At 35.8% G+C, this 27,960-nt stretch overlaps 1 protein-coding gene and 1 long non-coding RNA gene across 3 annotated transcripts in view; both read right to left on the bottom strand.

Moving 5' to 3' along the window:
* The window catches only part of LOC127504122 (uncharacterized), a 1,137,365-nt gene that overhangs the window by 113,920 nt on the left and 995,485 nt on the right, over positions 1–27,960 (bottom strand). The gene's annotated exons all lie outside the window — the stretch shown is intronic.
* Positions 215–27,804, bottom strand: LOC127504110 (transmembrane protein 164). Of its 2 annotated transcripts, XM_051878546.1 has the most exons (6): positions 26,821–27,804; positions 13,633–13,682; positions 8,411–8,477; positions 6,243–6,321; positions 3,858–3,958; positions 215–1,712 (listed from the first exon to the last, which is right to left on the bottom strand). In XM_051878546.1, the coding sequence occupies exons 1-6, from the start codon at positions 27,256–27,258 to the stop codon at positions 1,506–1,508; spliced, it is 942 nt and encodes a 313-aa protein (XP_051734506.1). In that variant the 5' UTR covers positions 27,259–27,804; the 3' UTR covers positions 215–1,505. The 2 variants fall into 2 exon arrangements, with proteins under 2 accessions (XP_051734506.1, XP_051734507.1); XM_051878547.1 differs by lacking the exon at positions 13,633–13,682 and having other exon boundaries at positions 26,821–27,064.

Genomic DNA, 27,960 nt, shown 5'->3' with positions numbered 1-27,960 from the left:
ACCATCAGAAACACACCAACGTTGGGGCACTTTAAAAAGTTGATCAAGACGCATTTATTTAAGGCTGTTTTTAATTAGTTGTTGTATTGTCCAAAGTGTCCAAAGTAGCGCTTTGGGTTTAAGAAAAGCACATTATAAATAAAATGCATTATTATTTATGCTTCACAGAAGAACTTTTGATGTACAGATGAGAAATCAAGACAATCCTCATGGATGCTACACATTGGAGAAGACCTTTAATATAGACCATATTTCATAAAAACATATGTACAAAATTGAGATCAGAACTAAGTTTTCCCTTTCGGTCAAGTTACATACATTGAAATGAGAGTGATCACATAAATCATTAGACTGCAACTAGTATTTCTTACATTACCTCAACAGCCACAAACTGCTTCCCAAACTTAGATTTTATGCTTGGATCTTTGATGTGGAAATGACGGAATACACTTCAAGTGCTGAGCAGTTTTTCTGGGACCAATAGAACCTCCTAATGGTCATCTCCAAATTCATTTGGCTATATATTGGGCTTGTTTCAAAACTGTTTTTTTGTACATTGTTTTCATGAATAAGGTAAACACAGTCATTCATGTACAGTATAAGGTAAACACTTTAATGCAAGTCTGAAACAGCCATTCTCAAGTTTAATCGATTTAGTTGTTTATAAAATAAATTTCTGCTGAACTGAATTGAACAATTTATAGATAACTGTGTTTAGCTAAATGTTGAGACTGTAAAAACAAGTTTTAATCGTGTTAACTGGCCCAGTAAGAAACATCTAAAGAAGTATCAGTTAAAATAAAAATAAAAATCTACAAACAACAGTCAATTCGCTATGATACAATGCTGTCATTTCCCTTGAATAACATCATCAGTAGCATGTGGCTAATGGAATCAAATGGACACCTTCAGCTAATGGCTTCAGCTTAGAATGTAGAGTTCTGACTATTTACATAACGGTATCAAAGAAAGATACTGCCAGGGGATTGGAAATGCCCTGGAAAATCTCCTAGACATACAGTACCACCACATTTATGCTTTCTGTAACAGGTCAACAATAATAACAAAGTGTAATTTTGAGACAATCTTTTAAAACTGCATTGCCAGGACGCAAGGCGCGAGGAACTGCAGTGTTTATAACCACGCAATAGCTATTCAGCAGAGTAAAAGGAACTGGGTTGGCCCCATTTCACTGTTCGATGAGCGTAACTAAAGAAGGCAACATGAGAAAAAAGGTTACGTCTGTTGCGAGTTCACTGAATCTTCATTTTGCTAAACATTCGAACTAAAAAGAAAAAGGCAAGGTTAATGTTGCTTGAGTCCTGCAAAAACAGGACCGGTGTAAAAATCTTTCGATCCAGCTTTGAGAAACCAGGTTTGGACCAAACAACAACAAATAGGAAAATAAAGGTATGTACTAAAAGTTAGGCTTTTATCTAGGATGCTAGACAAGTTTCAGTTCAGGAGCATGAGGATTTGTCCATGTACGACTGCTGATAAAAACACTAATCCACCTTCTTGTTGCGTAGACGTGCTATATCCAGTAAATACCGGCATGTGGGAGCAGTGTGCTGCGAGAGGATGGTCAGAGCCTTGCCGTGGAGTAAAGTCAAGGCAGTCTGGTGGCCCGTTGCCCATACTCGGTACCATGGTCCATAAAAGGGGTCAGACACAGCAGGACACAGCATGTTGTTCAAATTCACTTCTGTCAACTGGTGGGAAACAAAATGCAAGACTGAGTTAGAATAAGGCCACAATAACTAAAGCCGTGTTTCCACCGCAGGAACTTTCCCCAGAAACTAGGGACTTTGGGGTGTGTTTCGACCACAGGAACCAGGGTCTAAATGAAGTTATAGGTAAAAATTTCCCCCTCAGAAAGTACCTACTCTCGGGGTAGTACTTTTTCAAAGTTCAGGAACTTTCGGGGGTGAGACTTGTGCACTTAACATGCTGATTGGTTGAGTTCACGCAGTATTTTTAAAAGCCTGTTGCGGTGTGTGCAGCAAGAGTTGTTTGCTATTCAAATCAACAATGGAGATGGACCAACGATGAGGTTCAGGCTTTATTAAGCGTGTATTCGGAGGACGAAATCCAGCTGGAACTGGAAAGTCTTAATCCTCACGGTACTTTAGACCGTGATGGAAATGCAGACAGCAACAGGTCTGGGGGAAAAAATTTCATAGGAAAAAAAAGTTCCTGGGACAAATTGTTCCGGGTAATTTCGGTGGAAAAGCAGCTTAAGGCACAAAACATACATATACAAACATATGGATGTATATTAACGCAAATTATTCTAGCAGAATTTGCTCAATTTCATGCTTTATTTTATGAAATGTACTAGGATGCAATTCATAATGCAGTGCAAACATGAATTGCATTTCCAACACTGCCACAAGGGGCGCTATAGTCCTTTATCACACTCCCATGTTTGAATAGCAGAAGCTTGAAATAGTAGCGTAAAATAACTTAAGCTCTAGCCTTTATCAGGGTATTAAGTAAGGCTAAATATTGCGAAATATTGACATATTTTAAAGTTAATTTTCTTGTCAAAGTTAGCGACCGTCCATTGACAATAATGCAGGTGGAAATGGTGTGATGATGTGATGAGATGCGGATTGTTATAAAGGTTTGTAGCAGCCATTAGTGAAACGGTTTTAGGTTTTAAAACTGTCTATCAACAGAGTGACCACCCTAATCACAGGAACTGCTTTGTTCTCCCTCATTCTTATCAACAAGTGTGAATGATCGTAAATTCCATAGGACTCCCAGGAAAAACAAGTTTTTCCTCAAAGGAAGGACATATCTTCACAGAAGATGGCACAAAATGGAGATCCTCTCCATTTCCACTAACAGAACCAATGAGTGCTGTTTGTGACACAACAAGGTATACAAACGTACCTATTAAGGTACACATGAATGCACAGGTGAAAGTTCAACATTACACAGTCCTGTGGTGTTCAGTACAATGCCTAGGTTGATCTGGAATTGGTTTAAAAAATTTGAATTATGCATACATTTCTCTGTTGAACTCTAAACTATTAAACTTTAAACTACAGTGGTTCAACCTTAATATTATGAAGCGACAAGAATACTTTTTGTGTGCAAAAACAAAACCAAAATAATGACTTTATTCAACATTTCCTTCTCTTCCCTGTCAGCGTCCTACACTGTTTACGTTCTTGTTGCTTCATAACATTAAGACTGAACCACTGTTGTCACGTGGACTATTTTAACAATGTCTTTACTACCTTTCTGGGCCTTGAAATTTATGACATTACTGTTATATTTAAGGACATTTTCAGCTTATATACTCGAAGTCATTTCTTAATAAGAGTTTCCTTGTTGTGCTGTGCCTGATACTTCAGTAGTGAAGAGTATATTCAGACCTATACTATACTAACATACAGTATGTAAATTATGCGCAGTATGCAAACTGTCATACATAAAATACCAAGATGATCTACTACATTTATTAAAATGAACAGTATACAACAGAGCACACTGCACTGAATATTGTATCCCCTAATGCAATGCATCTGACTTGATTTTCCACTTGAAGTGTGATGAATTGATATATATTTCTTGACTCTTTTGATTAGACTGCCAGAAGTTGACATTTTGACACAATATTGGATTAAAAATGCAAAATAACCACTTACTGAATTAAACACATAATGTGATGAGGTCATGTGACAATGCAGTGGAATGTTGTGGAATAATGTCAGCTGTTTCACTTACTTAAAAACAGTTGGAAGCATACAGTGTATCTATGTATTCAGTAAGTAGTTAAGCTAGTATTCCATATTTAACATAGTCATAATCTACTATACAACATTTATAGCGTTTGATTGTCGTACCATGCCAAGGCCCTGGAGGAATAAAAAGTGGTAGAGGAAGAGGATTCCCGTGGACAGCAGCGCCCACCACATGTCACCAAGTGGCTCTGGCTTATACACACCTGGCAAACAAGACACATGACACAGTGGTTAAAGATGCATGTAAAGTCCAGATCTCTCCAAGTCAGGGTAGTATGTTTATTTGGATGCTGGATCATTTATTTTCATGACCTGAAGGAATACTCTGGGTTCAGTACAAGTTAAGCTGTGCGGACAACATCTGTTACCACACAGAATTTCAACTTGTCCTTCAAAAAAAAAAAAAAAGAAGAAGAAGGGATTACAGGGTAAGATGGTAATAAATACTGTTTTATTTTGAAGTGAAAAGTAAAAGTGAGGTTAAAGGGATAGTTCAATCCAAAAATCTAAATTATCCCTTGATTTACTCACCCTCAAGATATCCTAGGTGTAAATGACTTTCTTCTTTCAGACAAACACAACTGGAGATAATTAAAAATATTCTGGCTCTTCCAAGCTTTAAATGGTAGTGAATGGGGGGCAAGATTTTGAAGCCCAAAAAATGCATCTATCCATCATAAGTAATCCACACGGCTCCAGGGGGTTAATAAAGGCCTTCTGAAGCGAAGCGCTGGGTTTTTATAAGAATATCCATATTTAAAACTTTATGATGTAAAATAACTAGCTTCCACCAGATGACTGTACACATACTGTGCCATAAGAGTAACCCCTGAAGCAATGTATGACGCAGGATGTAGCAGTATCGTAAGCTTAGACGCCTCTAGTGGTTCAAACAAATAGGGCTGTGCAACAAACTCAAGCTCCTCTTCTCTCATATTGAAATCCTCCGACATTCCTCTTTAAAAATTCTCATTTTAGACTTACTTTGTGACCGGTGTTTTGTTTTGCTCTATCCTCAGAGCTTCCGCGTTTGTTATTGCGTTATGGGTCAGGTCAGACGTTCCTCTTCCGCCGCAAATCAATGCGAACAGCAGTCTGCCAGAAGCTAGTTATTATAGTTAATTAGTTTTAAATATGGATATTTTTCTTACAAAAACCCATCGCTTCACTTCAGAAGGCCTTTATTAACGCACTGGAGCTGTATGGATTACTTTTATGATGGATGGATGTGCTTTATTGGGCTTCAAAATCTCACCCCCCATTCACTACCATTATAAAGTTTGGAAGAGCCAGGATATTTTTTAATATAAATCTGATTGTGTTCGTCTGAAAGATGATAGTCATATACACCTAGAATGGCTTGAGGGTGAGTAAATATGGGATAATTTTCATTTTTGGGTGAACTATCCCTTTAATTCCCCAACAGAATTGGGCCAGAAGGTCAAGTTTTCATTATTTAATTTAATATTTATTAAAATTCAGGGAATTATTATATATTATTTTCATAAATTACAAGTGCATCTCAAACATATATATTATACATCATAACCTACAGGCTAATAAATACTATAACTTAATTAGCAAATGTCTACATTTACCTCCCTTGATAATATATTAAATGATTAATTATCCTAAACTTCTAATCTCTAAATATGTTACAAATTAGCAGTAAATGCAAACATTATTTTTTGCTTTGTTCAGTTTGGTCACAGAAAGATCTCTGAGCTCTTAAATATAGCGTTTCCAAAAGGGTTTTTTCCTGAGCTCTTAATTTTCTTCTTTTCTCTGCACTTTGTTCAAACACACATTTTGTTACTAAGGGCATATCCTCATAATTACCCAACCAAAAATAAATAAATAAAATCTAGAAATGCTGATCTTTGTTCTTATTCTGTTCTTTTAGGCCAATGTGGAGCTGTAGTTGTGCTGTCTGAACATTAGGTGACACTATAGGTTTACTTATTTCTCTCTGAGCGTCATTGCTTCACTCATGTATCCTTTACTCTGGGCACATGAAGTGCCAAGTCTGACGTCAACATAACTGTCGTTTCAAAATTGTCATATCAGTTACAATTACATTTATTCATTTAGCAGATGCTTTTATCCAGAGCAATTGATCTTAAAGAGGCAATAAACATGAGAAATGCTAGTAATACAGTTTCAGCCATCGTTCAGGATAGTACAAGCTAGAATAAGGGAGGGCTTAAGAAATAATGAAAGCACAGACAAAGGAATAGTGAAAGAGATAGAAATAGAATAGGTTTTTTTTTGGTGTGTGTGGTCACGAAAGAGAAAACCGGCTGAGATCTGCAGTTGTTAAGAGCTCTATAAATAACGTGCTACTGATTTCAATAGTATATTTATTTACATAACTCGTTTTTCAACTGAAAAGTACCAACAGGAAAGCTAAAATGACATTGTGGTGCAATGGAATCATGTGGGGTAAAAGCCCCAGAACCACTGTTTGACCAAACTTCAGAAACTCACCTCCTTTTCTGAAGAGGTAGACTGGCACAAGATACAGCATGGAGTGCTGAATATAATAGATCTCCTTTTCAAATGGAAGCTGTGATGGGGAAAAAAGTATGTTTACTTTAGATTGCAAAACATACAGAGATCCTTGCATTTTAGTCTTAATTTGTGTCAGCATGTTTCACTATAACTACTATATTATGCAATAAGCATCTGAACAAACAGCTAAACCATTAAAAATTTACTATCGATGCCAGCAGTGATGACAGGATCAAGCACTACGGTGCCATCGCCACCTGGCGGCTCTAGAACAACAATAACAGTCACACTTCCTGCTACCATTTGGTGGCCTTAGCCCACAATAGCTGCAAACATGTGATCAGCCCCCATTGCCAAACATACAGCACCGATTTAGCCTACAGTAGGTAGTCAACCAAAATACCTATCACCGCCAACACAAGGCAGTGGCAGTAAATACACTAGATTCCACCTCTCTGACAGTGAAATATTACAGTGCTGGAAGTGTGCTTTTTACTGTACGCTGCCCAAAAGCTCTGAAGAACTTCATGTAAGCATAAAAACTATGAATAAAGTCTTCTCCAACACTCTGGATAGTGTTGCACCCCTCTGTTTGAAGAAAGGGTTGGTTGGTTGGTTCACCAAAAAATTAATTTTGTCATCACTTACTCACCCTAATGTTGTTCCAAACCTGTATGAGTTTCTTTCTTCTGTTGAACACAAAAGAAGATATTTTAACGAATGTTGGTAACCAGACAGTTGACAGCACTCATTGACTTCCATAGTATTTTTTTTTCCAACTATGGAAGTAAATGGGTGCCATCAACTGTCTGGTTACCAACATTCTTTAAAGTCCCCCTGTGGTGAAAATCAAGTTTTAATGTTGTTTATATGTCTATGTGGTGTTTTTCATATGCTTTAACCATGTGCAAATTCATCAGTCTACCTCACTGATGAGTATTTTCTCCTTTGATGGCGAATGGGAACATGGTTTGTGTAACATTTGCAACACATTATTAGCTGTTTGATAACATAGTCAAGCAAAGGCTAATCATATTAATTACCGTTATGTGTCTGATGTTGTAAAAAGCGATACCATTGTGCAGAGTTTACCTCAGTAAGTTGACCGAGTGGATCTCTGAGCTGGCGCGAGCGAGCGTATTCATTGATCCGTGTATATTAAATGAGGCAAAGGGTGCAGAGTTACATTCAAGCTATTTTAAGGCATGAAGAATTTTTTTTTCACAGGAAAAAACATTTAAATATGTCATTTTGGTGATCACAGATGAGTTTTAAGGGATAAAAAAGATCTTTTTTTGTGTTCAACAGAACAAAGAAATTTATACAGGTGTGGAACAACTTGAGGGTGAGTAAATGATGACAGAATTTTTATTTTTGGGTGAACTATCCCTTTAAGAAAGCAGGTTGAAGATCACAAATTTGGAAGTATTCGAAAGGGACATTCAAGGGGCATGTTTCCAGCTACATGTTTCCTCAAAACTGTGAAAGCTGCATATTTCTCATAGAAAATAACAAAAACAATCTCAGGAAATTGAATACAGTGGCCAGATTGATAAGAAACAAAGTATAAAGAGAACAAGATACTTCCTCACAGCACAGTAGTAATACCTTAATGAATTTCTTCAACAATAAAATTGAGACAATCAGAAAGAATCTTAGATTTTGTCTCATAGCATCTCTAGTGAACAACTTCAGCTGATTTGATGCTATAGGACAGAAAAAGCAAACAAAACATTGTATGTATGCTGGATCCTTTATCCACTAAGCTACTGAAAGAGGTTTTACCAGTAATCTCAGAACTGCTTCTGAACATTATTAACACTCATTATCACTCAAATCTCCCATTTATGTCTAAAATGTTAGAAAAAGTAGCTTGTGCATGTGCATTGAAATCAAATGCCAATATCAAAAGCCAATCTGGCGCATACATTTTAAAGACACCTTACATTACCAGTTGGCAGATTACACATGCGCACTAAAACATACATTACGTCACTACTCAGCATCATCACGCTACAGTCTACGGTGAAGAATACTTGACAATTGCAGTGTTTTTAACCACTACTATAGTATAATTTTAATTAACTTGGTAACTTTATTTAAGAACTTTACTTGGTTTACATTATTACCATGAAAATACTCACCAGTCTAGTGTTGACTACTGGGAAGAGAAGAGCTAGAAGGGCTCCATTCAGCATGTGGACCTGAAGTCTTCAAAACAGAAAAGATTGTTTAAAAATCACAGTAGAAAGCTCAAAGCTACACTATATCTAAAACAACTCTAAACACATCTCAGACAGCGTGCAAATAATAAAATGAATTCTTTCATGCCTCCTTTCGCTTAAACTGACAAATTTACCTCACAATGCCCACATTGGTGAGTATCCTAGTAAACATAGTCATGTATGGCTTAAGTAAACAGTAAACAATAGAGAAAGACAATGCATGTGCATCATTATATTGGATCCGTGCAGCTCTTAAAGTGACAGCAGCCTAATATTCCTGCTGCTACAAATAACAAAGAAATCGCTCACTGCTCTTCACTGAATAACTTTTTTGTAAGGATTAACCTTTATTTAATTTGTAAAGATTATATGCAGTGTTATTTTACATTTGATTACTTTATTCAATTGCTGTACACGAGAACCTACCTGAAAAACTTTAAAAGCACTGATCATTTGTTCTGTTGTATTTATTTGTGCTATTGCTTGTAGTTGAATTATTTTGTTCTTTTTTATTAATGACTGTTTACTTGTCTTTAATAATCTTTGAAAATTATATTAGTTAGTAGTATTAGCTGTGGTATTGAAATTTGAATTGAGAATTGTTAAATTTCACTGATATCTAAAATTTTGGATGTCATTACCTTATTTATTACAATACAATGATACATGGGTCAAAAACAAGAAAAACAATAACTATTTTATTCATTTGTTATAATTTTTGTGGTGGGGCCAGTGACAATTGAATAATTGAATTCACTGAATCGAAAATCAAGAATTGAATCGAGAATCAAATCAAACTGAGATCTTGTGAATCGGAATTGAATCGGGACATCTGTATTGATACCCAGCCCTACTTGCCAGCACAATTATGCTGCCTTGAAGCAGCAAAATATGCATCTTGCACAGAGAAGGCAATCCCACAATACTCTGTGATATAAATAAAAATACAAAAAAAAAAAAAAAAAAAAAAAAAAAAAATCACCTAAAAATATATTCAAGATGGTGGTATGAAATGAGAAATGGTGATTAAGATCGATAGATAGATCCTCTGCTTTGCCAGAGAAGGTTTAACAGCAATAACAGTACACGTTAACAAATAAGATTTAACCTCTGCTTTGCCAGGGAAGGTTGAATACGTTATTGTGGCAAGAAAGAGAGGTTTAGTGATCTGTGCAGACTACAGCTAAGCAATATAATGATATTATCGCATATCGACGATATCAGGTCTCCTTTAACAAAGTCTGTGACTAGGGTGACCACCCGTCCCGCATTTTGCGGGACAGTCTCAAAATTGGGAGCTTTGTCCCGCATCCCGCAAGACGCAAGTAGTGTCCCGCATTTCTGTATTATTATCTTTTTTCACAGCTACACCAGCAAAGATTTCATCTCACATACTGGATAAGAACCTCAAGAGCTGCTTAAAGCTGCCCAAACTGATGATTTCAAGCATGTAATTATCCATCCTGATGGCAAATATTTCCAACGAACAAAACGTGCGCCGATCCCGTGGATGCTCGAGCGGCACTCACGGAAATGGTCGAGAACTTACGGAAAAACACGAGATATTCTCCATTCATTTTAACCAATAAAAAAAATAGATTGCAACTTTTAGACACGACTTTCTTCTCACATTAATAGTTCGTTTAAGGTGGTTTCTATGGCGTTATTGTAATATCGAGAGCGCATTATTGTAGAGCAAGAGCGCATCAAATGTGCGAACAGGAAGCTCTCCGCTCACAAGCGGATTCCCTTCTCTCACAAAACTGGACGCGCGCCCTCTCTCGCTTAATAATTACATGTGCGTGCTCAAACTTTGTCCTCCTGCATGTGCACTCGTCAATCTAGAATAGTCTTCTCTCAAGGATTTAATGTTGCCAGAAGCGCAACATTATAGTGCACCCCGGCATAAATATTAATCGGTGCATATATGTCAAGTTTGCCAACGAATTTAAATCAATATTTACATTGCATAATAGTAGTAAATTTATCTGTCTCACACGTGTCCCGCATTGTCCCGCAAAATCACATCTACTGTCCTGCAACAGATCAACAGCCAGGTGGTCACCCTATTTGTGACACAGAATAAGTTATATGTGCCTGTAACTATTTAAAAATACACGACTGTAAGATGGGGCTTATGTAAAAAAAAACATAGGCAAATGGACTTAAATTTGCATTGTGTGAGGAGTTATTAGAACTCTCAAAGGGGGACTGTGGGAATACAAATGCTGTGGTTAAGTGGTCACGTCTGAGGGTCTATGTAAGAACAACACCTTTAAACACTGCCAATTGAATGCCTATAAAATACAGTGTATGCTTCCCTTAGTTAGACTTGATGACCGCAGGTGAAACCGCACAATGAAGAATCAATAAAGAATCCTGCTAAAACAATACCCAAATCTCCTGGTCTTTGCTTTTGAGTTTGCTCCAAAAGCCAGCATGTAGGTTTACCCCATTTGCTTTAAATGTGTATAGAGAAAAGTAATTCAGCAGAGATGCACCAGTTGACTGGACATCGAAACGTTTCTTAAGACAGTCAGGTCCTATCAGAAAAACATTACAGATACATAAGGTCAGTTTGGCCTGTAATAGAGCAAATAAACAAATATATTTGCTTAAAAAAGGAATTGGCCCATTTCCTTGTAAAAAAAAATAAAAAATGGCAATTGGAATCGGCCATGAAAAAAATCATCTCTATAATTTAGTAATATTATTAAATATTAAAGCAGTAATATTACTTATTGTTTACATTTTTAGTTGGATTTTGGTTCAAACTCTTTCTTGAAACCGCATTACGGACATGAACAACATCTCTGGTGTTGAGTTCAAGTCAGTTCCATATGCCAGTCCAAAACTATTCACGCTATTACAAAAGGATCCCGAAGCAACAACGGCATTACTGTGCTCAAAGCTTCCTCATTAGCACTCATTGGAAATGCAAGCTAACAGGCATGTGATGTCAGGACCACTCGTTTACATGCAAATACACACAATAATCTGTGACCTAGTAGAGTTTCTTGATGGTTGTTTTGGTGAATTAATGCTGAATTGCTTTAACACTCACCCAAGAGTTGAGGGTAACAATCTATTTTGAAATGTTCAGCCACAACCGTCACTAAAGAAGCAAATGGTTCCAATAGCTATTGGTTTCCACATTAAAATGCAGAAAAGCACAGGGAAAAGGGACTAGATTGAAGCTTGTGTGATCTATTTTGAAAGAAATCAATTTATAATGTGACTAATCCAAAATTCAGGTCATCTCTGAGCTTATTTATTATTTATTGCCATCTGCTGACAGTACCAGTACAGCATGTCTCACATTCAGGACATTAGAAGCTCCTGTGAGGAATTTGGCACCACCGTGTCAGTTATAATGAAAAGTCAAAACAGGGATATTAACGTCTCTCTGTTAACAAAGGTTTTACAATTGTTTATGTTTATGATGTGATATATATAAGAAATTACTCACTATTTGAGGTGACTCGGTAAACATGAGGTGAAATTAAAGGAATTAAATACAAGTTAGGCTCAATGGACAGCACTTCTGGTACAATGTTGATTATCACGTCATGTTTATTTATATATCGCTTTATGCAATATTACATTACATTGTGTCCTATCCAAACACCATGTGATACGATTCCAGCAACAAGCATTTTGTCCGTCCACATCAGACGTGACATGGCTGACAAATGGCCACAAAATTAACACAGCCAGTCATTTCTGCTGTCTTGCACTCACAACGAAATGACAAAAATCACTTTGAAATATCATCACTCAATGTTCCAGTTAAAGGATTAGTTCACTTCAGAATTAAAATTTCCTGATAATTTACTCACCCCCATGTCTTTCAAGATGTTTATGTCTTTCTTTCTTCAGTCGAAAAGAAATTAAGGTTTCTGAGGAAAACGAGAAGGTCACATGTGACGCGGTAGGGCAAAAAACTCAATCTCATTTTCTCCTCCAACATCATTGTTTTACCTTTTTTTTGTAAACGTTCACTTTGTAAACGCTTGTTACTTCCGTCTACATCACGTGTGACCTTCCCAACGTGATTATGTAATGCGTGGCGCATCTCAGAGCAGTGCAAGACGAGCATTTGCGGTAAAAAAAAGTATATAAATTTTTTTTTTTTTCTTTAGAAAATTACAGATGGTTTCTCTAGATAAGATCCTTATTCCTCGTCTAGGGTCGTGTAGAGCTCTTTGAAGCTGCACTGAAACTGACATTTGGACCTTCAACCCGTTGGTCCCTGTTGAAGTCCACTATATGGAGAAAAATCCTGGAATGTTTTCCTCAAAAACCTTAATTTCTTTTCGACTGAAGAAAGAAAGATATAAACATCTTTGAAGACATGGGGGTGAGTAAATTATCAGCAAATTTTAATTCTGAAGTGAACCTTTAATGAACATTTTTGATTAAGGCATTGTGAAACAACACAGACATATATTACTGCAGTGATATTTAACACATCCGTAATATTGCCGCGGAAATAATCAGGGGTTATTCATGGTCTGTTGCAGTAATTTCTTAATGCTTTTAAATGTCATTTTAATGTTTGATGGTTGAAGGGTGTGTAGAATAATTTCATCTCATTGTACCCAGTTTGAATTAACCTTTCGCTGATAGTTTACAGTTTAATGGAATTTACTCCCATAATTTGCGCAAAGCATCATGGTTTAGGAAAAAGTTGGATAGGGGTGTACTGTTTCCTTACAAAGTGACATCGCCAACTTCAGGCCTGGCATGCATAATACAGCGTTTTTAGTCGTTTTCGAGGATCCGTATGAAGGGGGATCATTTTGACGACATTGTCATCTGTACACGAAAACCGTTTTTAGTACATCGTTGCCGTGTAAACGTACTCTAAAAGTATAGTCTGCCGCCACCACAGTTATCAATACATAAGAGATATGGTTTCATTCTGACATTGATATCTAATGAGTATCACAAGCATTCACGAAAAAAGGTGTTGAAAGTTTCAAAGGCTATTTTAAGAACAGCACAGGTTTGAATTACTCATAAGCTGGAGAGGCCAAACACTACAGAAGCTACTAGACTCAAATTGCACAAGTCCAAGAGTGAATGTGACAAAGAAAGCTCACAGCTCTCTGCAATGTAGCCTCTTTCTGAGTACTTACCTAAAGATAACCATGGCAGTTTTACAGGGGGGACATGCAAGCAGGAAGATCTGCAAGAGAGGAAGTGATAAAGCTCAATAACTTACTCTTTCACACAAAGCAGATATAGATAAATAGATAAAGGCAATCTTTGAACCATGGACCAAGTTGTGCTTATCTTATCAGAACAAGCTCTTATCAGCACATTTTTAGTGGCTGTGTGTTAATCAGAGAGACATTTTGCTACAGAAAAATGGATGCCTGAAGATAAGGACACCATTTTGAACCAGTTCAGGGTTGGTTTCAGAACTACTGGATTATGTGGCACTTCGATTATGGCAGAATGAACCTATAAATTCGCTGAACATCTTTATTTTACTTATTTTCTATGTAGCAATGCAAACACACCAGTTGAACAACAGCATAAACTGTTAAAATGACAGATCTAGAAAATAAAATTTGCATTAGTAACTGAGCAGCATCTTTTTAAGAATTATTTCAGATATTTTATTTATAAACTTCAGATAAATATTAAAATAAATGTCAAAGTTTAAAACTATAGAGACATTTGTTTACGGTTTTGTTGGTTATGAACACTATGAGAATGTGGTCCATGCAGTCTTTTCTTTCAGGCGACTAAGGATGGCCATGAGATCACAGATTGACATTGGTTAGTATGTTGGGAGGGTAGCCAGCATTTCTCTCTTTGGATATGAAGAGCAGTTTGGGAGGATGACACAGGAAGGAAGGAAGTTGAAGCCTGTCAGCAGATGTCATCATCCCAGGTGAGTCAAACTAGAGCACAATCTGACGTCACGCAACAGGATGATACCGCTTTGAGTTTCTTATGTAATACGCTCATCCTGAGATGGAGTGAACACGTTGGATAACACTGTTACAGCAATACTGCAATTAAGATGATCATAAAACAAAGTTTTTTACAGTTCCTTTGAAATTTGCTTATTTAATTCAATGATAGTCTAAGCTCAATTTGGACTCGATTTTGCGTGTTTGCCCCCGCAAAATTTGCTGACACAATGCAGGGGTGTTTCTATGTATGCCTCAGTTTCTTGAATGTCTCAAATCCCCGAACAGCTTTAAAGGAAAACAGGCCTTTATACTTAATAGTTATTTGAACGTATCCTGATTACGTGTAAATAACCTCTTTTCACTATGTCTCAACATGTAACAGTGATTAGTGTAATGTGCAAGTTGTTCTTTTGACCACTAATGAAACAACATATCATAACTCTGAAGACATCTGTTAGTTATGAATTAAAAAAAAAAAAGGAAGTAGCAAAGTGAGTCACACCTAGATTAGTTACTAAAATATTTCATACAGTTTATTAGGGCTAAAAAAATAGGGCTAAAAATATATAGATTTCTCGATTTTAATCGATTCTCATTTTTACGAACAGATATCGATTCTTAAATCCCAAGAATCGATTATGTCTTTCCTGTTTGCAGCTGATGAATGAACGGAACAGAGTAGCGTGCCTCCCCATCCAATAAATCGCAATGATCTTTGTGCTTTGTTACTTTTGATATGAAACAGAAGTCACAGATTTCAAATTATGTCCATTTTATTACTAAATTCAAAAAAATAAATGTGTTTTTGGCGCTGTTTAATGTGGCGTGATGATCGCTGTAGCGCAAAATAAACATGAAAAAGTATGTTGAAAGATAGAGTACAACTTACCGAAATCAGTATCATGTCTCATATAATCACTCGATCAGTGTTTCAACCGCGGAAAGACGTCAATAAAACAGCTTGTAAAGAATGTCTAATATCACATTTCCTCAGGAAAACCATATTCAGTGACCATAAACTCATTAGTCAGCAAGAAAAAAAATAACTCTAGAAGAGCATTTTGCTAAATATATGCACAATATTACATATTCATTATAATTTTTAAATGTTCATGTTTGAATAAATTCATCAAGTTTTTATGACAACCACCATTTAAATTTTTGTTTAAAAAAAAAACAAATTGGAGTAGAAATATGATTATGTAATTGTAAAGTTAGTATTATAACTTTGTTATTATAAAAAACTTCCTTGAGTGTAATTTAAGTGTTTGTATATAAATTAGTTAATTTTAACCTTCAATATTATGGTAATGCAGTACTGACTCTCATGTACTGACAGCATTAGTTGAATGATTTTTTTTTTTTTTTTCCATTGAGAAAATTTGCCATGCACTGATATATCCAAAATAATTGAATCAAATTTAATCAGAATCAAATTGCAAGCTTGTGAATGGAAATTGAATGGAATTGTGAAATTTGTGTCAATACCCAGCCCTACAGCACTAAAAAAAAAAGCAATCATACATGTCTCATACATCAGAAACATGATTTTCTCACCCTAGTAACGTTTCAAACCATGTTTTGTTGTTGTTTATTTTTCTCCCCCAGAACACAAAAAATGAATTTAGCAGAATGTACATGAAATGAAAGTGAATGTAAATCAGGGCTATTGAGAACATTCTTGTCACTATTCACTTCTAATCTTCTCCTTCATCCAAGCTCTGAAACATCAACATTGTTTGCACATATTCAAATAAACTGGTCATGACACTGACATTCAAATCACACAAATTTCAGGATATCTAGTCAACAAACCAGTTTTATAATCTTTTTAGTTTGTTTTGAGGTTTTTTTTTAACTGAATAGATGGACAAATTCTGCCGGCTGGCTAATGCTGTACACCATACTGATCTCATCAAAAATAAATAAATAAATACAATAAAGCAATTATCTATAGTCCTTGTAGGCATCTACTGTACATCTGTGTCTTCTTAATGCTACGCCTGCTCCATTTTTATTTATTTTTTTGGCATTTATTGAGGCTAACATAATTCTGCTTTACATCTGGTGCAATTACACAGTCCAAAAAAAAAAAAAAAAAAATTGGATTGCTTTGTTTTTCACAAAACATCATGAATAAGGTTTGCAGGAAGGAGGTAATTCAAATTAAAAGTTTGCTATTGCTACAGTCTACAATGTTTGAGTTACATTCAGTATGCACAGAAGGATTTATAATGCAAGTTACTTTCCCCATAACTCCTTGTATATGGGTCACTGACGAATAAAGTTTTTAAAAGTGTAAAAAAACATAAGAGAGATATAATTAATTTAGAAGTTTTATTAAGTGTTAATGAGATTATGTGGCTTTTATAATCAATTAACACTGCTTTTGTCATTTTTTACAAGATGGACAAAATTTGTCACCAAAAAAGTCATTCGGTTTAACCAAAATTTCGGTTTTACCGAATGACGATATTTTCAAACAATGCTAACAGGCTGATATATAGCTAGCTAGCAAAAGGACAATTAAACATTTTATATTTAGTACAAGTTTTTAAAATATTACAACATTTCCCATGTTTTATAGCGGTTGTACCGAATGACCTGATGTTTCGGGACATGCGTATGAGCAAGTGAAAACATTAATTTTTCAAATAGTTAAAAGAGAGTTAGTTACTTTGCTTCACGACCATGTGGTCCTTTGCAGGTGTCTGAATGATGTCACATCCTGTCACATGATATTGACCGCATGACTTGATCCAAAATGGTCCCTTTATATTGGATACTCCGAATGATATTAATGAAATTAATTTTTCCGGACATTCTCTCTCATAACAAAGCAATGACTTCTACACATAATTTTAATACGATTTTGCACTATGTTGATATATGATGTTATAAAATCATGCCAGAATAAAAAATATATACATTTATTACATTTTAAGATATTTTAATCACAAATGAAATGGCTGTATTGGCCTTTGGACGGTTAAACCGAATGACCTTTTGACATTTCAAAATCTTTAAAATGCCATTATGTAGCAAAATATAATTAAAACCTTTTGGATTCAATAAAAGAGATTTAATTGAACTACCTTACATGCTTTGGATGTCATATTTGTTTTTTATTATTATTAAGGCCTTTGGACAAATAAATGACCCGTCACATCATTGACCCATATATTACTGGTTTTGCACTCAAATAATTAGTGTGCATTTTCCATGAGTCTGTTTACAATTCTCCACTGTACTAGCTTTATTATTTACCAGATGATAAGACTGTGACCTTGTACAAATACTGTTAGACTTGTACAAATAAGTTTATTGACATAAGTGGAACCATGGAATTACTTATGAGATGCTGCGTTTGAGAACACATGCTGTGTTTAAATACTGGAGGTCTGGTACAGTGGCATCATAGCCTGCAGTGAGAGACGGGCAACTGGGGCTGGGCTGCACAAATGCAACAAGGATTTCTTGATCTAGTTGCTCAATATACAAGAAAGCCTCACCTAGAAGACAAGAACATTTTCATAAACCAGTCATTGAAAATGCTCATGTCTGAGTAGGACTGGGTAATATATGAAATATTTACACCTGATATAGCTGATGATATAAAATTAAGGAACACTTAATTAATAATTTGATGGTGCTTCTCATTTGTCCATTAAATTTCCTAAAAACTGTGTCATTACACTAGCTTTGTAATCTGTGCGATTTGCTTCTCTTGCAAAAAGTATCAAGATGTTCCAAAAGTTTGCTTGTGGCATTTTTCATTTATTAAAATGTTTTAGTAATGATACATATTTTAGCATAACTATTTGTTTGCATCACTGAAAACTGTTTGCATATTTTTCCATGTGGCATGTGTTAAAAAGTTTAGTGATATACTAATATGAAAATTTTGGCCGATACCGATACCCGATAATTATTTATATTTGAAAGCTGATAACCGATATATTGGCCGATAGATCTAAATCAAATTTTTATATAATTTTTGAGAACCTGATTACAAAAATAATAGGTCTCACCCTTATTAAAAGCCATGTCCCAAACACACAATTATAATGTTCTCATTATAATTTCATGTAGCCTATATGACAGACTTGCGTTGTACATGTTGCACTTAAATGTATTTTCCTTTTTGAAGTAACTCCAATCATATTTCAAGCAATTGAAAACCATCATGGTGAACGCTAGTGCGCATCTGAAGTGTCTCAGCTGGAGGAAATAATCCATTATTTATCGGCTTTAATATATCAGACAAATTTTCTTATCAGGCCGATAACTATAATATTAAAAATGAAAATATATCGGATGATACCGATATGGTGGCCGATATATCGTGTACCCTAAGTTTTAGTATAGAAAAGGTTTCAGTAACAATTTGTTTTCATAATTACAGAATTGTTAACCTCATATAAAAAAAAATAAATAAAAAAAACTAGAGATAAAAATATATGTTTAGGTAGCTATTATTGCTTATTACCAATTTATTAATAGCATTACTGTATTTAAAAAATACAGTATACTTGGTTATTTGGTGGACACTTGCTATCTCTACACAAAAACAAACAAACAAACAAACAAAACCCAGCACTGATACTCCCTGTTTTTTTGTTTTTTTTTAGGGCGCAACATTTCAGCACACTGGAAGGGTTTTGCAATTGAGACAGCCCTTAAAATGGCCGACACCCTGATCAGTGCCCTGACTACTGATCTATAGGGAGCTGATTGAAACACACTTAATATTCAACAAGATTACTGATCTGTCTGCATTGACACCATTGTATGAGAACTGAACTGAGCTGGACGATGACATCACTGTTATAATATAGATAAATGAACTAAATTAATAACTAATGATTTTTACAATGGAATGAATCAATACTGAACTTACTTAAGCTGGACAATGACACTATTTTCTTCTAGAGCTGCAGTACAGCCAAAACAAGCTTTGTTGCATAACTTTCCTGTTATCACTGTAAAGCTGCTTTGAAACAATCTGTATTGTAAACAGCACTATATAAATAAAGGTGACTTGACACACCCCATGTTTAGGTTTGACTGTAATATTGTGAGATAATTCCAAATGATACTACAATACAAAAAATACTAAACGTTGACAAAAAGTTGTTTTTATTGTTATAATTATGATTTTATAATGTCTAAACAAATCTAAATGAAAAACTAGGGAATGGTATATTAGCCATTGAGTAATCTAGTCATTCTATCTAGTAGTCTAGTCATTGAGTCAGTCTAGCTGCATTTGAAATATGTTATTTTTAATTTAAAAGTGTTAGTTTTCCAGTAGATGGCAGCAATTTTTTTTTTACTATGTTAAAGGCACAATATGTAATATTTTTAGATTAAAATATCCAAAAACCTCTAGAACAATGTTATATATTTTGTTGACATGTGTACTTACATTATCCCAAATGTTTCCTTTAATGTTTAAATCCAGAGAAATAAGCAATTTTAACCAGGACACGGACTGTGTCCATGCGTCGCCTATCAATGACATCATACCCACGTTACCCTCGATTTCCGCTTTTATTTTGTAGAAACTATGGAAACACCAAAGACGCTTTAATATATTATGTGTTTTATTAGAGAGGTGAGCAACCGTTTGGATACATACATCGACAGAAAACTAATCATGTTATAGTGTTGTCAAAAGTACCAGTACTTCAGTACCAAGTCGGTACTGAAATTTTGAAAATGTGACGATACCAGGATTTCTGTAGTACCAGGAGTACAGAGTATCCGGGTATATTCGGTACCCACTGATAGGGCTGTGCCAGTATTTTACGTGAATATGACACAGGTGAAGCACAAAGCTTTGTTTACAGAAGAAATAGGCTAATAGGTTAGCAATTAAATGTGACATCGCAGCCATGGAAACATTTTGGTTCATGCCGAATGAGAGAGGTACGCGAGTCCATACATTTAAGCTATGTCGGGTTTGTATTCTGTTTTGTGAATCGTGATCTGGTCACCCGATTATCAGAGAATTTAATAATATTTCATTAGTTATTCCACTGAACATGAAATCTGTTTCTTTTTCCCAAATCTTCACTCACGCAGGAGATTATGATCGTTTCTTCCTTTCATTCGCTTTTAGGCCTATTATAGGCTATTCGCATTCTTTACTGTGGTAAAGTAGAAAAAACACTGTAGGACAGAAACCTTTTTGCTTGCACTTCAATTTCTATTTAACACAGTTTGTGCTTGTTATTAGACTTTATAAGGCGCGTCAAGTTTATTTGTATAGCGCGTTTCACACACGCTGGTGATTTTTACTTTCGCTTTCTCTGGCAGCGCTAAATCAAACACAGCCTGAATGTCTGAAGATAAAACTCGCTCTTCAGACCTTTTACAACAAGTGTCAGTTGCTTGTAACATCAGGAGATAACATGAAGATATTATTAAAGAGAGATGGTCTCTTTCCTGCTCGTGTCCCTCATCCCTCTCAAAGCGCAGAGCGGCTATATGATGCATCTTTGTGTGGAAATAAAAAAACTAATGTTTTTTAGAATAATATTTAACATTCTTATTATTTAGGTTACCATTATTTACTGATATTTATTTAATAGTTTTACAGGCTGTAGTGTCTTTTCACTGAAGAAATAGCTAAAATAAACACACACGTCTGTTTCAAAATGGATGTTTGAGCATTTGTTTATTTACTGTAGGCCTATTTTTAAATATTTCAAAATGTATTTCATTGAGGTACACACACACACACACTCCAAATATTTATATGTATGATTACCATCATATTTAATGTTTTTAAAAATAGGCTAGTTAAATAAAATAGTAAAATAGTTCCAACAGATTTTCCCGTGGTACCAAAATTGGTACCGAGAACCATAAAATTTTACTGGTATTGGTACCGACTACTGGAATTTTGGTACCGTGAAAACACTATCATGTTATATAGCTCAACACAGTAAGTCTTATTGTTTAAAACTCATTTTCCTGATTTACCATGAGTACCATGTTTTACCATGCCTAATATCGATCTAGCTTACTGTAGTGTGCAACGAGTGTCTCATAGCAGCCGCCGAGCGAACGCACAGAGTAACGTTATAACAACTTTCAAGGTACTCAAATGTATCTAATATGACAAACAGTGCTGCATTATCTCACATACTCATGACCAGAAGAAGCGAAAGCACTTGTCTGCGGCATAATAAAAGTTCCGCTGCTCTCCAACTTGCCTCAACACACCTGACTGGAAGTTTCTAGTATGCCTAATTAGACCTTGATTAGCTGGTTTAGGTGTGTTTAACTGGGGTTGGAGCTAAACTCTGCAGGACAGTGGCTTTCAAGGACAGAGTTTGGAGACCCCTGCCCTAAACAAACAGCACATGAGGTTTAAACTAGGTCAGCTGCAGCCCAAAGACGTTAAATATTTACTTAAAGTCTGGAGATCTTAAGTTAATATTTCGATAAATTTAATAACACATTCGCATGTTCACCGTTCTCTAATGTTGGTTAATGGTCACATAACATGCAAATAAATATTACCATTTCAGTTTTAGTTCAATTAATTTAGCATTTGTTTATTTTAATATTATATTCAGTATAAGTAATTATTAGCCCACTGTGTAAAATTAATTGTGCAACTTCATAGAATATCTGTTCTTTTTAAATTGCATTAGTCACACCGCAAGATCATTTAAATTAGGGTTGACCAATCTTCAGTAACACACCCCTCTGTAATCAAAATGTTTATGGAAATCTTAACTAGCCGATTCAGGTTTGTTTGATTAGGGTTGAAGCTGAACTTTGCAGGAAGGCTTTAGCCATCACAAAGGTTTATTTCAACAGTAATGTCCATCTGGTTGGGCCATCACAATTAATATTTTAAAACTATATACAAATTTGGGCCAGTTACATGGGTGTGTAACTACAGGGTATTGTGCCACACAATTTCTATTTCAAGTATTGTTTTCTATTTCAAGTATTTCTATTTCAAGGACTGCTGCAAAGCTCAGTTCAAAGAGAGCTACAGTCAAAATGTTCTGAATGTTTTGTGCTGGGAGCCTATAAATGTAGGCCTGTAGATGACATCACATTGGATTGTAAATCTCTGAGGCGAGGCTGATTTGGACTAATATGTCCACCTCCACACATCACTGTTGATAGCAAAAATCAATCAATATATAGGCAAAAATCAATCACAAATAACATGGACATGAGCCTTTGTGTCACCATAAAGTTTTTAGATAAAAAAAAAAAAATCAAAGTGTAACCACAATAAGTAAGATTTTTGGATTAAAATATACAAAAACCACTAGAACAGTGTTCTATATTTTGTTGACTTGTGTACTTACATTATCCCAAATGTTTCCAAGAATGTTTAAATCCAGAGAAATAAGCAATTTTAACCAGGACACGGACCGTGTCTATGCATCACCTATCAATGACATCATACTCTCGATTTCCTCGATTTTTTTTTTATTTTGTAGAAACCATGGAAACACTTAATACGCTATGTAATATGTAAGGAATAATTGATGACGGACCATTGAATTATTAGTAAATAATGCACACCCGAGGTGGTAATGCATTATTTTCTAATAATTCAATGGACCGGAGTCAATTATTCCGCTTATACTATGGTTACCACACCTCAAGACACCATTCAGATGTTGTATTTCAAGACATTTGTCAGGAATAATACAGTTGATACAGTTATTAGCACAGTTGTGAGAGAGAGAGAGAGAGAGAGAGAGAGAGAGAGAGAGAGAGAGAGAGAGAGAGAGAGAGAGAAAATAAGCATATGTGAATTATTCTAGCTGAGTCTGTGTCTCTCTCACGGCAGCAGTGTCTCTACTAATAGCGAAGCTATAAGCTTATCTACCTCAAGAACCACACAGTTATTACTTTGCTGGTGAGAAATGTCATGTAGCTTTTAAGTTCCTAAACTATCTTACTGATTCACGAGTTCGCCCGCCCATTCAGTCTGAATGGTTAATGGTAAAACAAACTTGGCTTGCTGTCCTCGAAGGAGGCTCGAACCCGAGGCTCGGCTTGAGCTCCGAGTTAAATCCCCCCTATAACAGTACTGCGTAGAGAGAGAATAAGAGAAATAGAGGAGGAGATGGGGAGGAGGAGGGATGCTGGAAGAATTGTCGCTGGGATGACGCAGTGACTGCTGCTTATATACGCTCGTAATGATGATTGACAGGACTGAATGTTTATGCTCCTCCCGAACCTACGTTTGGAACTACATTTAATTCGTCAGAGCAGCGCTGACAACACGTTTCTATGCAAGTGTGTGTCTGTACTATACAGTTCATTTGTACGTTTGAAAGAAAGAGAGAGAGAGAGAGAGCGCGGGGGAGAGTATGCACTTTCATGACACAATAAAATGTATTTTGTGGCAAAAACCATGACAATAATTTGTCGTTTGTATCCTATTGTTTACTATATTTATTTGCTTGGTCGGTGTCGTTGTGGGTTTTGTTTCTTTTGCGGTTGTAGGCTGTGAGGACCTATTGAGATAACTGAAATAATTTAGAGAAGTGACATGGAACTGTAATGCGGTCAAGACCTGGGGTGTATTCCAGAAAGCAGGTTATGTGACATACCTGAGTATGTTTAAGAGTAAGCAAGTGGATAATCTCAACTTACAGTTCCAAAAATGGAGGTAATTTTAATGGTATGCAAGAACCCATAGCAACTTACTCTCTGAATATAACCTGCTCCGGAGCAGCTCATGTTCCAGGGTTAGTTTGCTTAAGAGGTATTCAGATGCGTGTTATATAATTAATATAGTTATATTAATGTAACTAAATTTGTTACATAGTTAGAGTTCTTTCCAATAACATAAAAAAAAAAAAATATATATATATATATATATATATATATATGTATATATTCAGTCTGAATGGCTCTGCTTCATACTACAGTAACGTTAACAATCTCATCCATGAACATGATTTATGTCGGAGTCCCATCGGATTCTTTTCCATCGGCGGTGAAGACGACATCTCCCATGATTCTACGCTCAATCTCAGTTTCATGAAGTTACACCTTTGTTTTGAATAGACAACCTCTAGTGCCAAAAAAATTACATATTGTGCCTTTAAAAAGTATTATTGTAACAATAAGGAAGGAGAGGCAATGTTATACAGTGAATGTAGTCAAAGTTAAGGGCTGTGGTTAAGCACAATGTGCAGCCGAGTGACTATTATTCACTAATATAGTTAGGTCTTGAGTGCCTTATTACTTTTAGACAGTAGTTATTACATAGTAAAATATTTAAGGCAATTTTTCATTAAAATTTTCTTTTAAGCAGATGCATTAGGTTTCATCCTTTCTGATTTAAAAGCAAAAAGCAAAACAAAAGTAAAATGCAAAACAGATTCCTCTTCATTCAGCTGGTAAATCTAAAGTGAAACATTTCTGATGAAAACATTTTTCACCAGTTTGAACAGCTCACTGATTCCTGAGATAAGGGACAAAACATGTCCTACACACAAAAGCCCTCTTTATGTTAAAAATAAATAAATTCATCAAAATAAAGATAGTACTTAAAAAGTTATCTAAAGGAAATCTGGATACTCCGGACATTCATTGCTTTAATTTTTAAATAATTTTGTTAGTATTATTTTACAAACATGCTCTATACTCAGAAACATGTAATTTAACCTGTCCTCAGCATGAGGTCACAATGTAAAATTGCCAAACAAAGTGTTTAAAAATGCGACAAATTCAAAAATATACATTTAAATTGAAAGGCAAAGATCTGTAATAAATCAAACAATACAAAAATTAAGTCTTGAATTATATTTTCCATAAAAATTGCCTATCAAAGTTGTGTCCTCACTTTGCGTCAACTCTGCCAGGATTTTTTATAATTCTGAATAAATCAGGCAATATCATGGTTATCTTCAACTCTGAGGACCCTTTTCCTTTTTCCTGCTCATTGATGATCTCACAGTAGGACACATAGTCCTGGAAGATTTATATTGTTTTATAATTTATACAAACAATGTTGAAGTCTCTGCAGTCACAGCTTTAACATGTCAACTCCGTCATCCCGGTGTAATAGTTTCTATAAATAGTTGTGGGATAAATCTTGGCATTTTTGATGTTTATTAATGCAGATACAACTGAGAAAGAAAACAAAACTGCTCCACTGTACAAAAATTCAATTTTGTCAACTCCGTCAGACATCAACTCCATCAGGTTTTAGGTCTGATGGTTGACATGTGCTCTCAAAAAGTCTATATAATGTGATTTAATATGTTTTTTGCATATGGAGAATTCCTAATGTTGTTTCATGATTCTGTTTACATACACTGTATATTTGGCCCCAGCTGGACCTTTGTGAACACAGTCAGTTTTTGTCAACTCCGTCAGTTTTTAACACTGTCATGTGAAGGTTTTTGTTAATTTTGAAAGAAATGTCTTATTCTTTTTTCAATTTATTGTTAAAATATTAAAACATCAACAGAACTACACGCTATCATGTCTGATTTACCTAAGAACATTGGTTATATATGTTTAATATTAAAAAGAAGGGTAGAGAATTAAGGAACTGGATTGTTCATAACCTTAACCCAAGAAAAAAAAAAAAAAAAAATGGAGAATTTATTTTTTCACTAAGCTCCTTTACTGAACACCATTATTACATAACTGAAGACTTTAGACTGTTGTTGGATGGAACAAATTAAAATATGCTTTTTAATGTGTCTGACGGAGTTTACACAAATTAAGTTCTGAAGTGAATAAATGTACATTTTTAGAAAGTAAAAAAAAAATTCAGAAAAACCTGTTCCATTACATGGTTCATTAGTTGAGACATTTGTCTACAAATATCAGTTTAAAAATAAGAATGTATTATTAAATAATAAAAACTAACTTCTAAAACATGTTTTGTCCTCTATAATCAGTGAGCTGCAAATAAGCGGTGCAAAAATGTATATTATACTTCCTCCTTTTCAGAACTGATCTCACTTTTAAATTTCACAACTCTCATTTCCTTTGTCTTTTTGGAAAGCCAGAAAGAGGCACTGCAAAGGTTATAAGTTCGGATATGCTCCAAGCTATGTGGTATGCAAATTATAAAAACACTTTTCTTAAATTAGCAGTACATGCAATGACATTCAAAGCTTGGAAACCAAAGGGGAATATAATGCTACTACTACAAATCATTTACTAGTTTACCCAAAGCAACTTATGACACACTAAATATGGGTTCAGATCATTCAATTAACCTGAAGTTGATTGTTTTGTTTAAGGTCACAGTGTGGATGGATGAACCAACCCTTTGGGATTTTGAACCTACAACCTTTCAGTGACCAGCCCAAATCATCTGCAATAAAAGCAGAAGCACGTCTCCACAATAACTGCTTATGATTTGATCATAAATATACTTACTTGCACCATTGTGACCACATGACATGGATTGAGGAGGTAGATCACAGTCTTGGTGGCAAACTTAAACCCAACCTCAACACCAAAAGTCATGCACAGAGCCACAAGCAACAGGTTCTTGCCCCAGCTGTCTTCCTTACTCCTCCTGCCATCCTTCCCAACATCTCTGACCTCTTTAGGGACATGGAGCTTCTTGATGGCCACCACCACTTCCAGAATAGAAAACACCACAATGATCAGAGTCTCAAATATTCTCTGCTGTGGAGAGAGGAAGGCTGCGCACTCAGGCCCTCCGTTGCCCTCAAACATGGGGTCCACCCCTCCATAGATCCAGTCCAGCAGACTGTAGATGTTATACCGAGACATGTTCCTCTGCTCGTATTGGAAAAGGTACGAACAAGACGGTATAAAGGACAGGACACCAACCTCCTGGCGAAACATTAACTTCAAATCTGTCTTCGGTGTAAGAATAATGAAATGCTCAAGGAGGTGGGCAGCCTCAGCTGTTTCAGCAGATCGGCATCCTTTATGTACAAGACACCTGTGGGAGAGACGCGGTATATTATTCACAGATGATCCTCAGGGCTGGGCTTTAGCTTGTATGCAAGGAGGAAGACGCATTTCCAAACGTGACGTCTTGACTGGAAAACGTTTTCTTCGATAAGACGAGACCAGAATATTCCTGGCCAGAGCGGACCATTACATAAAAGCTTCAAAGAGGCTCTTGTTCAGCGGCGAGAGGCCTTATATATCAACAAAACTCGACCACGACCGATTCGGTGTAGCTTGCTGCTGCAACGTATCATCCGATCAAATACGTCAAAAGCAGAAGATGCGATGTGCCCACATCCATGTGGCGTATTAAAGAGAAACCATAGAAACGCCGCCCTGTTCACGCGGGCCCCCAAATCCACCCACACCGCAACACGCCTGCGCGCTCAGCTTCCCCCGAAAACCATTAGCATAGCAGCCGCACGTTTCCTGGAAAGGGACTGGGCGAGCGCGGTGGTCCCGCCTTCTTTTCACAAGTATGTACGTGTTAACTCTCTCACTGCCGGTGTAGCTGTACTTGCTAGGGTCATATTTTCTAATATGATACAGTATCGCCACAAATCAAATATGTGGAGGGCAAACTACTTAACA

This window comes from Ctenopharyngodon idella, chromosome 21 (genome assembly GCF_019924925.1).
Source record: "Ctenopharyngodon idella isolate HZGC_01 chromosome 21, HZGC01, whole genome shotgun sequence".
NCBI classification, from domain to species: Eukaryota; Metazoa; Chordata; class Actinopteri; order Cypriniformes; family Xenocyprididae; genus Ctenopharyngodon; species Ctenopharyngodon idella.
Note: the sequence above shows the minus strand (reverse complement) of the source record. Positions and strands in the feature narration are given on the sequence as shown.

Excerpts from the sequence above, each read along its gene's own strand:
- LOC127504110 (XM_051878546.1), bottom strand. The coding sequence starts at position 27,258 with ATGTTTCGCCAGGAGGTTGGTGTCCTGTCCTTTATACCGTCTTGTTCG. Across the intron at positions 13,683-26,820 it reads ATGTGGTCACAATGGTGCAA|ATCTTCCTGCTTGCATGTCC; the intron begins GTAAGTATATTT and ends CCTCTCTTGCAG. Across the intron at positions 6,322-8,410 it reads CAGTAGTCAACACTAGACTG|CTTCCATTTGAAAAGGAGAT; the intron begins GTGAGTATTTTC and ends TCCCCATCACAG.